The following is a 12,728-nucleotide window of genomic DNA, read 5'->3' as shown; positions in this document are numbered from 1 at the left end:
TGAAAAAAGAAAATTTCATGAAATCCACTAAAATTAATATCTTCATAAGAGTAGTAATCACTTTACAAACAGTCAAACAGTGTACAAGGAGCTAGCAATTTCACACCAGAGCCGAAACCCAGAAACCCAAATCACCTAATTCACAATCTGCTTCTCCCTCTTCTTCTTTTCCATTAACTAACTAGTAGTAGTAACAAGTAACAACCCTAATTATAATTTAAACTTAAACCTAAACAAATAACATCACAACTTCACATGGTTCGTTCATACTTCATACCTTACGCTACTCCAAGCTTTTCTCCCCTAGTTCAGATCCACCCTTTCCGTTTTAAAAAAATAATCACGGTCGGGTCAGAACTTGAACCCGGGAGGGGCTTGATAGAAAAAGTAAGTACAAGAGTTTATTCTACGTCATTCAAGACGCAACAAACGCCTCAGATCTCGCGTCGCAGAGTCATCAAACGCCGCCGGCGACTGCTTCCTCGTCGAAAAAGATGGCAGAGGAAGCGCGCTCGGCGCCGGAGACATCGCACACGCAGATCCAGCGTACATGATGTCGCTCTTCACCGGCGCCGAGTCCAGCGACTTGCCCCTCCGGAGAATCGTCACCTTCTCCGAACCCAATCCGTTGCTCCTCCCCACCTTAGAATCATCAGAACTAGATCTCTTCGAGACCGTACCACAGTTTGATTGCTCTAACTGGCCGGAACTCACGTGAACCCGCTTCTTCTGGTCGGGTCGGGTAACTTGCTTCCTGTAGTAAGAAGAAGAAGAAGAAGAGGAAGAAGATCTCGCCGCCGCAGCATGATTGTTGTTGTTGTTGTAGTAATAACTTCTACAGTTGTTACCCCGGCGGGAACTTGTCGCCGGAGAAGCTCTGAACCGTTCGGTTAAACAGTCCTGTGGCTGCAAAACTTGTGTTGCCATGGTGGAAAAAACTGAAACAAGTTAAATCAGAAAAGAAATGAATCTTCTACCTCCTCACGAAGAAGATGAAAATGAAGGAAGAGGTTGTTTTGTGTTACAGAAACGAGATTTGGTGGTGGTGGTGAACGTGGTGATAGAAATGGAGGAGAGGGTGGTTATATAGGAGAAGAAGAAGGAGACAAGGGTGGGGTTTGGAAATGGGGTTGGGTTTGCACCGACCTGGCCCACCATCAAAACGACGCGTTACGAGGAGAGAGAGAATGACAGAGGAAGAAGAGGGTGAGGCCACCTCTTCTGACTCAACCACGGACAGGTGTACACGCTGACCCAGACTGGGTCACTCTGTTTGTTAACGGAAACTGTTACTTTCAGGTTCGGAGTTGCTGATTTTTTTACCCGAACCAGCTCATGAAAAAGATTTTTTTTGGTTCGGGTGTTAGCTGAGGTAACGGCGTCAGGTTAGTTGTCGTCTTTCATGGAAATTATTGTTGTGAGTGGTGGGGACCCACGTGACGTTGGAATCATGCATAAAATAAAAATTTATTTATTGAGAACCAAAAAAGTGGAACCAATGAAAAAGAAGAAAAAAGAAAACTGTATCCTGCTGTACCAAAAAAGAAAGCTAAAGGAATTTGATTTTCAAAAAAAGAAAGAGGTAGGAAAATGAGACCTTCACAATGGCAAGTTGCTAGGTCTCGGGTCAACAATAATACTACTAGTAGCTTTATCAAATCCATCTAACTATTGAATGAATTGTTAAACTATGGTGTTGGTCCAAACTAACGCAAGAAAATAATTATTGGTATTGTAAGATATAGCATTGAATTTAATCTCTTGGGTCACGTAAGAGATAAGCAATGTTACCATATGAGCAAAGATATTTCGTCGCTTGTGTTCTTTTTTGGCCACTACTTTGTCATGATTTGAAAGCAACTTAGTCTTAGTGATGATGGTTAAATCCCAATTACTCTGAATTGTAGAGCACTAGTGCACCCATACTTTTCATTTCATGTTGTCATTTTCTCATCGATGGAAAAGGTGCAAGTTGCTTGCTCCATAGTAGTGGACGTTACGAGGTTAATTAAGGCAAGATAAATTGTTTGATGAATGAAAGAAATAGAAGTGAAAGATATAGCGGTGATTTGATGCCAGGGGTTTAGTCAATATTTTTTTTATTGAAGATTGAAATAAAATAATAAAAAATCTATACACAAAACTTGGGACAAGAGCAAGGATAGAAAATATATACAAAAATACATGTAGTCACAAAGAAATTAAAATTCTTGGGACCGTGGCTCCTGCTAGCTCTTTACATATCTTTTTGTATGATGAGAAAAGAAAAGAAATATGAAAAATAAATGTAGAAATGAAATAGAAGATAGCTGAGTGCGAATATAGTTATTAGCCTATCTCGCTAAAGAAAAGCCTAGTAGAGAGGAAACTCACAACCACCATTTCCCCTCGGTCTCCTCCCTTTGGCGGATTCTCCCTCCTTTAGGGAGATTCCTTCTTCATTGTAATTGTTTCTTCTTGTAATAGGTTGGTTCATTACTTCAATTCCATATAATTAGGTGGTTTGACTATTCAAATAAGTGAGTTTTTTTCTCCTTTTAGTATGGATTTTCTCTCTTCTTCTCATGTGAGACCACCATTGGATTCCTCTACGTACCTTGTCGCCTCTGCCTCTAGCCACTACCATTTCTGTCAGTGCCACCACCATCTCCCTCCCTTGTCTTCTCCTGCTATATATCACTTATGGTCTGTAATGGAGTTGTCCTATTTTCGGGTTTTCAGTGTTGCCGCCATGACTAATTTAGGTGTCGCTAAAGCTGTGATATTGGAGTTACGAATGTTGTACCACACATTGCTTAAAAAAGGAAAAAAAAAATTATGCATAGGAAGTCGGCTTGAAAAAAAAAAAAACTGCTAACCAACAGCCACCCAAAAGAAAACCTACCCAAATGGACTAAATAATCCACTAACATATTGGCCTCCTAGAAACATATTGGAACTGATGCAGCAATGGGCATTGCTTCTCTGTTGAATTGATTACAACACCTCAACATATTGGTGAAGATCAAGAGGAGGAGCTAAAATCGTCTAAATGACCTCAAGATTATTTAGGGGCTTTGTATGAACTTTAATATGTTAGCTATATGTATTAGGATGAGTAATATGTTTTGTTCTTAATTTATGTATCTTGTTACATTGTATAATCACTCATTGTAATTTTATTCCCACTAATATAGGAGTAAGTGCTTTGGACAACTTTTTATTATATTAATTCATAGTCCCTTGAACAAACAAAAAAAAAGGCAAGCGGAACTAAATAATTTAAAGTATTGCAATTTACGAAATTATGCAATGGGTTTTATTTATTTATTTTATTGCATTGCGTTATAATATAACCAATGATTTTGCAATTCACATGATATTGTTCTTCCAAATTATGTGTCTTGAATATTTCATGTATATAATATCAAGTTGTCCGTATTCCCTGGCCGTCCCTTGTTCTTCTAACTTACGACATACTCCACTTATACTTTTAATTTAATTATTTGTGAATCATTTATAATAATCCATAAAATCTGAGGCAATCTTGCTTTTGAAGGATAAAAGAATGATAATGTCCATGTATAATGTATTCAAGCAAATCTTTGAGATTTTTTTTTTTTATACCTATCCATAAACAATCGAAGAAAATATCCACTTCTAGTACGTTGGTCATCTCTACCTCCTACACGTGTATTTGTAACCTCCCCCTACTTGGGCCGTAGTCCAAGATGACTCAAGTCTCGCATGTCCATTTTGGGCTACTACCATAACTTATGAGCTGGTTTTTTTCATTGTAAATAAATTTTAGTCTTGGCAAAAAAATTGAGTAATGACCTGCTTTGATTAACGGTTGGCACATAACATAAAACATGGTGATCAACTTTGACCAAAAAAAAAACATGGTGATCAAATTTGTTTTACTCACGAGTCTACGCTAATTTGTTTTGGGTTAGTAAACTTAATTCGTAGACTCTCATAAGAGTTCATAAAAAATGAAAAATACTTAAGAAACTATGTCATGATGTATAAAGATAGCTAACTAGAACTATCAAAGAGGCACTTAGTAACCAATAAGTTTCACATCCATCCAACTTTGTAATAAACCAAGATTCAACAAACCACAATAAGAAAGGCTAAGCACATTAACTTCCAAAACCCTAATTGATACTTACACCATATGGCTAGTTCACATTGAGCGTCGCATGCGTGTATCTACCCCTTATTCCTCCTCCCTTGATAGGTTTTTTTCTCTCATCTTGTTAACTTATTCCGCTCTTGTCACTAGCTCTTGTGCTTTAGTGTTCTCCAACTCGAAGACAACTCCTAGGAATGTGAAAAAGTCTAAAAAATTATATTCATACTTCTTCTTTTCAAACTCACAAAATCAGTCTTGACATTAACGATGTTTGATTGATTCCAATCAAGTCATAGAATTCGAGTTTCTAAGCGAATTGATGCGATTTCCTTATGCGGTCTTATAAACATTTTTTTTTCTAAAGGGGAAATCCACCAAAAGAAAATTCTAAGTTATTGACAAGTAACAAGTGATTTTGATGATTAATTGAGAGATCATGATCACATAATCCACATTAAAATCTATCCCCTTAGCTACAAATAATTCTTGCAATGCCACCGAAGGGTCTACAAAATGAGAAGAATGGAGAGACTCTTTTTGTAATCCCAGCCAAAACCAATAGACATCACTTAAGGAGATTCGAAAGAAGTTACAAAACAAATAAATAACCACTAATTTTCTTGTTTCTTCTTCCAGTCGTATCCAATCTCAAACCATGGCAAACCCACATGTTTTGGCACAAAATTAAGTAATACAAAGAAACTCATCATTAAAAAACAAAAAACTCTCCAGGACATGTCTCTCTGCGTTGTCTGCTTCTACACCACCAAACAAAGAACAGAATAACGCTCTCACAGTCACATACAAAACCATAAAAAAAAAAAGGAATATAGTAATAAAAAATAATCTATTAACAAAAATAAGGAAAGAGGAGGAAAAAGTGGCAGGAAATTATCGATTAACCAACTATGGCGGCGGAATCGGGAGATTTGAACTTCGATCTTCCCGATGACCTCGTGCAAGTGCTACCGTCAGATCCCTTCGAACAACTCGACCTGGCCCGCAAGATCACATCCATTGCGCTTTCAGCACGTGTCAACGCCCTCGAATCAGAGTCGTCGGAACTTCGCGCCAGGATCGCCGAGAAGGATCACCTCATCGCCGAGCTTCAGTCGCAGTTGGACTCCCTCGACGCCACACTCTCCGCCACCGCCGATAACCTCCACCGTGCCGAACAAGATAAGGTCCGAACCAACCCCTGAACTGAACCCGGTTCATCACTTTTCTTTGCTGGCTTTAACCAAATTTGACTCATCTCTCTCATATGAATACAGGAGAGTTTGATCAACGAGAATGCTTCACTTTCCAACACTGTTAGAAAGCTCAATCGAGATGTCTCCAAGGTTGTCATAAACTCAATTTTGATTGTAACACGTTTTTTGTAGGCGAAATTAACTTGGTTTGATAATTTCATTTTGAATTGGGGCTACTCAGTTTTTTTTTTTAACATGGAAATGGTAGTGAAGTGAAAAATTGGAATATTTTGATGCAATGGAGCAAGGTTGTTAAATTTGAAATGTTATGGTGCAGTTGGAGGTTTTCAGAAAGACACTTATGCGATCACTTCAGGAGGAGGATGATAATTCTGTAAGTTGCTGTCAATATTACTTAATTTTTGTGCTGGTTACTGTGATTGAGAAGTTCTGTGTTGCTTAATATGTGTAAGTATGTATCATGGAATGGTTTAACTTATTCAATGGGTTCATATCTTACTAAATTGTACTTTTTCATTTCGAAAACAATTCATAAGCTAGTATTATGAAAAGTCGAAAACAATTCATACAAAGGTATATCTTTGTCTAACTTTTGGATTTTACTGGTGTTTGGCATAGGGAGGAGCTCCAGACATGGTTGCTAAAGTACAAAGTCAATCAAGTTTGACTTCCACGTCTCAGTTTGGAGGTACTTTCGACTTGTTGTATGTCATTTCTGTTGATTCTTGGTGCCCTATGTGAATTGCTTTTTCCCTTTTGGCTGTTTGCTTAATTTGTTTTATTTATGCAGTGAGATTTAGAGTGTTTGGGTTTAGCTTTTATTTTGCCGTATAAGCTTTAGTGACAATTGAGCATCATCAAATTTCTATGGGGTGCATGAAGTGCCATGTTTGGAGAGAAAACTGCTAGTTTCAATTTAATGGAGTCTACTATTTCCTCTTCAGTGGTTTACATGTCCTGCATTTGAGTTGTTTATGACTTTTTCTCTGTGAACATTAAACTGTCATGTTGCTAAAGAAAATGAGAGGATCCAATCTATCCTCATTCCATCAGTGAAAGTAGCTTAATTGTTTTTATAAACGCTTTGGTAAATTAATCTAGTTTTGTCATTTATGTTGACGGAGAATCCCATGCACAGGCTAAGCTATTTAACTATTTTATCGAATTTGACATCAATAAGTTTATTGAATTTGATGGAGCGAGCCCTGTTAAAAACAATTTAGGTTCTATCGGGAGCAGTGTTGTTAAATAGCGGCGATAGCGGCCGCTACCCGCTATAGCGTAGCGGGAATTTGCTTCACCGCAATCGTTATGCCGCTACATAGCGGCCACCGCGATAATCGCGATCGCGGCCGCGAACGCCATAGCGGCGTTATGCCAGAAACGGAAATAACGGATTTCATGGAATTAAAACGTTTTTCTGGCTAGTTTTTAGGGTTTTAAAAACAGCATATAATGGGCCACCTCCTATTAACGCTAATTCCCATTAATTACCCTAATTCCCATTTTCAAAAAAAAAAAACCCTAAATCCCTAATAACTATTCTCTATATTAACGCTTCAACTCTCCTCTCCTCTCTTTCAAATTCTCTCTGGTTCTCACTTCTCAGAGACTACACTCTACAGCACGGTTGCAACTTGCAAGCAAACCTTCTTAGAGTTTCTGCTTTCTGCTGAGTAGATCATACTCTTTTCCGCATCCTCTCATTCCTCTGTTTTTTGTTGAAAACCTATACTCTGTTCTTCAATGTTTCTTCTTCCTTTACCTGTTTCACAGTTTTCTTCTCTGTTTTTCAATGTTTCTTCTTCCTTTAACAGTCATCTTCTCTTCTCTTTTTCTTTTATTTTTGTTCAAAACTCATGATCTGTTTTCCATTGTTTCTTCTTCCTTTACTAAACTTATAATATATTGTTTCACAGTTTTCTTCTCTGTTCAAAACTCATGCTCTGTTTTCCATTGTTTCTTCTTCCTTTTCTCTTAACTTATCTCTTACGTATTCTTATCTCTTTAAATTGTGCTCTTTTGAGACTTGCATTAACATTATGTTGTTTTAAGTACTTTTGTTATCTGTTTTGAGCTCTTGGACAGCCTTGAATTATGTTGTTTTGAGACTGAGTTAAAATTATGTTGTTTTTAACTGTTTTTTGTATAATATTGTACTTATTTTAACCGCTATGCGGTAACCGCTATTTGCCCGCGACGCGATCCGCTAAACGAAATAGCGGATTTTTGCCTCGCCGCGATTTTCCGCGATCGCGATTTGACAACACTGATCGGGAGAGGGAGAGTGGTAGAGAGATGGAGATGAACATATTTTAGTAGGCTTTCCCCTCCATATCCCTCCCTTTCCTGTTATTGCAAACAGACCCTTAAAATTGAGGTCCCTCAGCTGCGCTTTTCTCATTTTCAGTTTTGATAAGTTCTCATTTTATTGCAGATAATGAAGCTTCATTACCACCATCCGTATCTTCTTCAGTGCCCTCAATTTCTGATACTGGAAATTCTTTTGCTGAGGATCATGAATCTGATGGTATGTACTATCATTTATGAGGCAAATGGGTATACATACACTTCATTTTGTATTACCAAAAAAGACAGTATGGTGTCTTACATACACGACATTCATTCACACACGCGTGCGCGCGCACATACACAGACATATTGCTGAAAAAAGTAACAACTATAATTTTCCATGTGAATCCTGACCTTCTGTGTATTTATTTTCAATTCTGAAATTGCAGCCATAAGACCTAGAGTACCATATAGTCTCCTCTTAGCATCCCAATCTACCACCCCTCGGCTCACTCCCCCTGGTTCTCCTCCCAGCCTGTCTGCATCAGTATCTCCCACAAGAACATCTAAACCTGTGTCTCCAAGGCGGCATTCAATTTCCTTTGCAACCTCAAGAGGCATGCATGATGATAGGACTTCAGTGTTTTCCTCGATGTCAAGCTCTGACTCCGGAGCAGGATCACAAACTGGTGAGTTCTTTTAACTATGTTGCCATTGCAAATGTGCAAACAGATTTCATCTCGATATGTTTTCATTAAGTCACTCTGTTGTGAACTATTTTCTTGGATCTTGCATGCATATGAAGAATCAGATGCTTACTTAATATTTCAGTATTTCCAGCATTACAGCCATGCTGAGGTCATGACTTTTTCTCTCATTTTATTGTTTCTTACTTGGGTGTCATAGGACGAACACGGGTGGACGGAAAGGAGTTCTTTCGCCAAGTCAGGTGAGGGCCCTTGTCTTTGAAATTATGGAACCTAGTTGAGAAACTTATAGTTTTACCAAACAATGGCAACCTCAGTTGACTTAATTTAAGCACATAATTACATAAACATGTGCCCACATGCATGTTGTAGTTTCCATAATTTTGAAGGACCTTCATGGAAACTGGATCAGATTAGACAGGAAGAAATGAATCTTTTATCACTGGATGAACTATCCTACTGCTTAGTAGTCAGGGGTCTTTATTTAATCTCCTGTTGGTTTTTATCAGGAACCGGTTGTCTTACGAGCAGTTCGGTGCATTCTTGGCTAATGTTAAGGAGCTGAATTCCCATAAACAAACAAGAGAGGTAATTCCTCATGCTCCTGCCTCGTTTCCTCTCTCATGCTTCCTCTGATCCTCTCCCACTCCTCCCCTGTTTCGTCAATTGACGCACCTATAAGCTCTGTTTGTGCGAAATTGCAGGTGACGCTGCAGAAAGCTGATGAAATTTTTGGACCAGAAAACAAGGACCTGTACAATATATTTGAGGGGTTGATTACTCGCAATGTCCATTGACATTGTGCCTAGGAGAAGCTTTATTCCGAGTTTGTATTCCACTGTATATTACATGTTTATTAGTGTGTAATAAAACATTTTTTGAACATGAAAAAGCATGTGAATTTGAATTAATAAATGATATTTCATGATAGGGCAACAGGGTTTCCACTTTCCACTGGTTTCCTTGTATTGGTTGCAAAGCATGGAGTAATTATTAGAAAATACAAATTATAACAAAAGATATATTATTGCTGCCGAGCAGAGAATAAGGAAATTACAAATGAGCATAACGCCATTTTCTTGTTTGTTCTTTAAAGCTGCCAACCTTAGCTGTTTGATTATGATTGCCAAGCTTGTCTGCATACAAATTATAATAAGCCATGGCATTTACACCTCTTAAAATTCTAACTAATTTTCCATGTCTCCCATCCACCACAATTGTTCCATCAGTGGATTCAACGCCATCAGCTAAGACTTTAATAGGCTTGACCTCAAAATTTGGATCAAGATTAGTTGAAGTATCGCCCAAGGTAACTGCACCTAGAATTTCCCCCAAGAATGTGTCCTGCATGTGCAAACAATAAGGGCTTAATTACATCTTTCTACCAATGACTCTAAAGTCAAAATCAATTATTGAAAGAAGCTTCTATGAGTAGCTTCTGAGTGCTATGAAAAAATAATTTAACCCAAACATACTATTATAAAATAACAGAAACAATATAGACAGCCTGATGAGCTTCTGCCAAATGCAATTTCTGAACACCATCATGCTTATAAAGTTTTTATGATGTGAAAGAATATTGGCCTAGAGAAAATAAATTATTTTTGTGGATAGGAACTCATGTACATACCATATGAAGATACTTATCATTGATTTGCTTCAAGTGGTATAGCCATGACAGCAGACCCTGGGAAAACACAGCCTCTGGAGTTTTCTTAGCCCTTTTTAAAGAATCTATGGCAGTTGAAAATGAACTTACTTTACGCTGGGCACTAAGCGGAATCAATGTGATGTTAACTTCAGATTCGAACACTGCCTTGGCAGCCAAAGGATCTAAGAATATGTTGAATTCTGCATATTGGTTGGAAGGAACTGAAAAGATGTTTCCTTTATCATTGACATTTTCACTGATGTGTCCCCCAACTACATAAACCTCCTGCAACATTTAGGAACAGTTATCTCCTCAAATTATAACAATCTGAACTTTATTTCTGCACTAGCAGAATGTTTAATGCAAAAAAATCATGAATATTCAATTTATTTTTTTCTTGTATAACAAAAATGACAATAAGTTTTTCTAGCTATACTGTGGTCTCTGAAGTCCACTTTCATAGCAGTTGATTGTTATTGCTGATATATATAGCTATTTCAAATATATGCGCCATAACTGACCTTTATTCTGGATCTTATGTTTTCTACTGATACAACCTTTGCCAAATTAGTCAAGGGTCCATTAGTTAATACTGTAATCTCTGACCCTGGTTTAGTTGTTTGCCAAATAGACTCCCAAACTTCCATAGCTCGTGGTTGCCTGAGTTCAGGGTGATATGTATCTCGAGGAGCCCCGAACTTCAGAGAGTTTTCTGCTGTGTACCTGAAATAATTCCTATTGTGTTAGTCCAATCATGGTAGGAAACATTAGAAGCTACTCACATAAGCTTCTCCTTAGAATTGATTGTCTTCAAAATAAATTATAGAAGAGTTTCCAAACATGCGTATAATCAATATGATTTCAATAATTTATGATGCATCATAACATTGATGAGCAATGCTAACTAGGCCATGTAAATAACAGGAAAGAACCTTCTTGGGCTGTGTGGTAGATCGCGAGCAAGACCATAAAGTGTGTCAGAGTCTATAAGCCCCCCACTTCCATGTGGAATGGATCTAACATACTTGCAATCCCCAACACCTGATAATATTGGATCAGATTGATTCACTGCAAAAACATCTCCGAGACCAACTGGGATATCATCACGACCCATCATGTGCAGTAAGTCATAGATTATATCTATTGTAGCTGCATTTGCCCATCCAGTAGGACTCACAATGATTGCCTGAAAAATAAGGTACAAGAAGCACAAAGTAAAGGTGTTACTTCTCTCCAAATTGTGGTTCAAAAACAAATAATTCAACAGAAAAAAACTTAGGCCCGTAAGTACAAGTAAGTTTCAAGCAACTTAAGTTATCAAATCAAAAGTAGAAATTCTTAGTTGACCTAAAACATCTAGGGTTTCTCATTTGAACGCCTTTTCATATCTTGGTGTCAATATTTGGTTTAATGGAGAACTAAAACTACGTTTGGATACTTGTTAGCACTGGAAACTAAAAAGTGAGCGAAATCCTTATGAATTGGGATAAAAGTTCATTCAGATTGCACTCAATTGGTATTCAAACACACATTTATGAAACACTCACGAATGGAAAAACATATTACCTTAAGATTGATTACTTCAACAGGAACTTTAAGGAGGTAAAATAGAGCAAGAAAATCTCCTGCACTCATGTCCATGTCAAACACAACAGGTTTCCCAAGTGTTTTGTTATGAAAATCTGGCTTGTAAGTTACTTCTTTGTAGTAAGGAAACTGTGTGGTGAAGTTGAACTTCCCAGCATATTGCGGGTTGTTTAGAACCTTTGGACGACAAAAAAACAAAACAACAACAACAGTGAAAGCCTTTAGAATCCAATAACAATTGCAGCACAAAGAATTTAGTTGTTACTTGTTAGTAATTTCTTTATAAACTCATGTAAATAAAACAGAATGATTGAATGAAGAAATTAGAACAATATCTATATATCAAAAATGTGGACATACACTCAAGAAGCTTTTGAAATATTCTCTGTCAAGTGAGCTTCCAGTATCCTGATTAGGCTTTGCTTTTGTGGCAACAAGTACCCTAACCGAGTCTGGACCATGTGTCTCTGCTGTATAACCATCCTATAGAACATGTTTCAACACATGAACATTAACAATATGTATGCATGTTTGACAAATTGGTGCAGTGTTTCATGATTTGCACAGAATTCAAAACACGTTTACTTATAAGCTAAGACTTGTAGCTTGTACTGAGAATTGATTCTAGAGGTTTTCACTGTGGGACCAAACATGTTATTAAAGTTGAAACCTACATAGAAAAGCAACTACCTGGCATCTTCCTTTCCCATTCTTTACAAAGCAAAGTGGATCTCTAAGTCCTTGTTGAATATGACCGCTATGAACCCCACCTTTCTCTAAATTGAACTTGGGAACTTTTAGGCCATCAAAGAATGGATTTGAGCCATCAGATATCCCATAAGGCTTGTTTGAAGTAACAACAGTTATGTTCATATACTCCATGTCAGCAAATTCATTTTCTCCTTCGGGGTTATTGGATTTACTCATAGTTGAAGCAGCTATACCAGCTGCAAAAGAGTCCCACATAAAATAACTCTGCAAAATAATGATTTAATTCATTGTGAATATTAGTTCATTCCTATTCATAAAAAAATTACATGTTAATAACATAAAACAATAAGCATGCATAAATTGAATTCACTAAAAGATTACCGAATAGAATTGGTTGTCAAACCATGTATCACGAGCCATTTTCAATGATTTGAAACAATATTGTGCCT

The 12,728-nt window shown here is 37.4% G+C and overlaps 3 protein-coding genes across 3 annotated transcripts; 1 reads left to right on the top strand and 2 right to left on the bottom strand.

The window, feature by feature from the left end:
• LOC130714012 (uncharacterized) lies at positions 1-1,075 on the bottom strand. The gene has a single exon (XM_057563864.1). It carries the CDS (start codon positions 925-927, stop codon positions 412-414), a length of 516 nt encoding a protein of 171 aa, XP_057419847.1. The 5' UTR covers positions 928-1,075; the 3' UTR covers positions 1-411.
• A 3,825-nt stretch (positions 1,076-4,900) lies between these two features.
• On the top strand, positions 4,901-9,280 carry LOC130714010 (uncharacterized protein At4g15545). The gene is made up of 9 exons (XM_057563862.1): positions 4,901-5,301; positions 5,392-5,460; positions 5,648-5,704; positions 5,950-6,019; positions 7,769-7,861; positions 8,073-8,312; positions 8,530-8,572; positions 8,840-8,918; positions 9,035-9,280. The coding sequence occupies exons 1-9, from the start codon at positions 5,026-5,028 to the stop codon at positions 9,125-9,127; spliced, it is 1,020 nt and encodes a 339-aa protein (XP_057419845.1). The 5' UTR covers positions 4,901-5,025; the 3' UTR covers positions 9,128-9,280.
• Positions 9,272-12,642, bottom strand: LOC130714009 (nucleoside hydrolase 3). Its single transcript, XM_057563861.1, has 7 exons — positions 12,259-12,642; positions 11,929-12,051; positions 11,548-11,745; positions 10,914-11,167; positions 10,503-10,704; positions 9,961-10,266; positions 9,272-9,674 (listed from the first exon to the last, which is right to left on the bottom strand). The coding sequence occupies exons 1-7, from the start codon at positions 12,532-12,534 to the stop codon at positions 9,384-9,386; spliced, it is 1,650 nt and encodes a 549-aa protein (XP_057419844.1). The 5' UTR covers positions 12,535-12,642; the 3' UTR covers positions 9,272-9,383.
• Positions 12,643-12,728: the final 86 nt, after the last annotated feature.

Source organism: Lotus japonicus, chromosome 4, assembly GCF_012489685.1.
Source record: "Lotus japonicus ecotype B-129 chromosome 4, LjGifu_v1.2".
In the NCBI taxonomy this organism is placed as follows: domain Eukaryota; kingdom Viridiplantae; phylum Streptophyta; class Magnoliopsida; order Fabales; family Fabaceae; genus Lotus; species Lotus japonicus.
The sequence above is the reverse complement of the archived record's forward strand: the minus strand, read 5'-3'. Positions and strand labels throughout refer to the sequence as shown.

Coding starts and splice junctions, on each gene's coding strand:
- LOC130714012 (XM_057563864.1), bottom strand. CDS start 927: ATGGCAACACAAGTTTTGCAGCCACAGGACTGTTTAACCGAACGGTTC.
- LOC130714010 (XM_057563862.1), top strand. CDS start 5,026: ATGGCGGCGGAATCGGGAGATTTGAACTTCGATCTTCCCGATGACCTC. Junction 5,461..5,647: donor TCAATCGAGATGTCTCCAAG/GTTGTCATAAAC, acceptor GTTATGGTGCAG/TTGGAGGTTTTCAGAAAGAC. Junction 7,862..8,072: donor TGAGGATCATGAATCTGATG/GTATGTACTATC, acceptor CTGAAATTGCAG/CCATAAGACCTAGAGTACCA.
- LOC130714009 (XM_057563861.1), bottom strand. CDS start 12,534: ATGTGGGACTCTTTTGCAGCTGGTATAGCTGCTTCAACTATGAGTAAA. Junction 11,746..11,928: donor ATTTCAAAAGCTTCTTGAGT/GTATGTCCACAT, acceptor TGTCGTCCAAAG/GTTCTAAACAACCCGCAATA. Junction 10,705..10,913: donor CTACCACACAGCCCAAGAAG/GTTCTTTCCTGT, acceptor GAATTATTTCAG/GTACACAGCAGAAAACTCTC.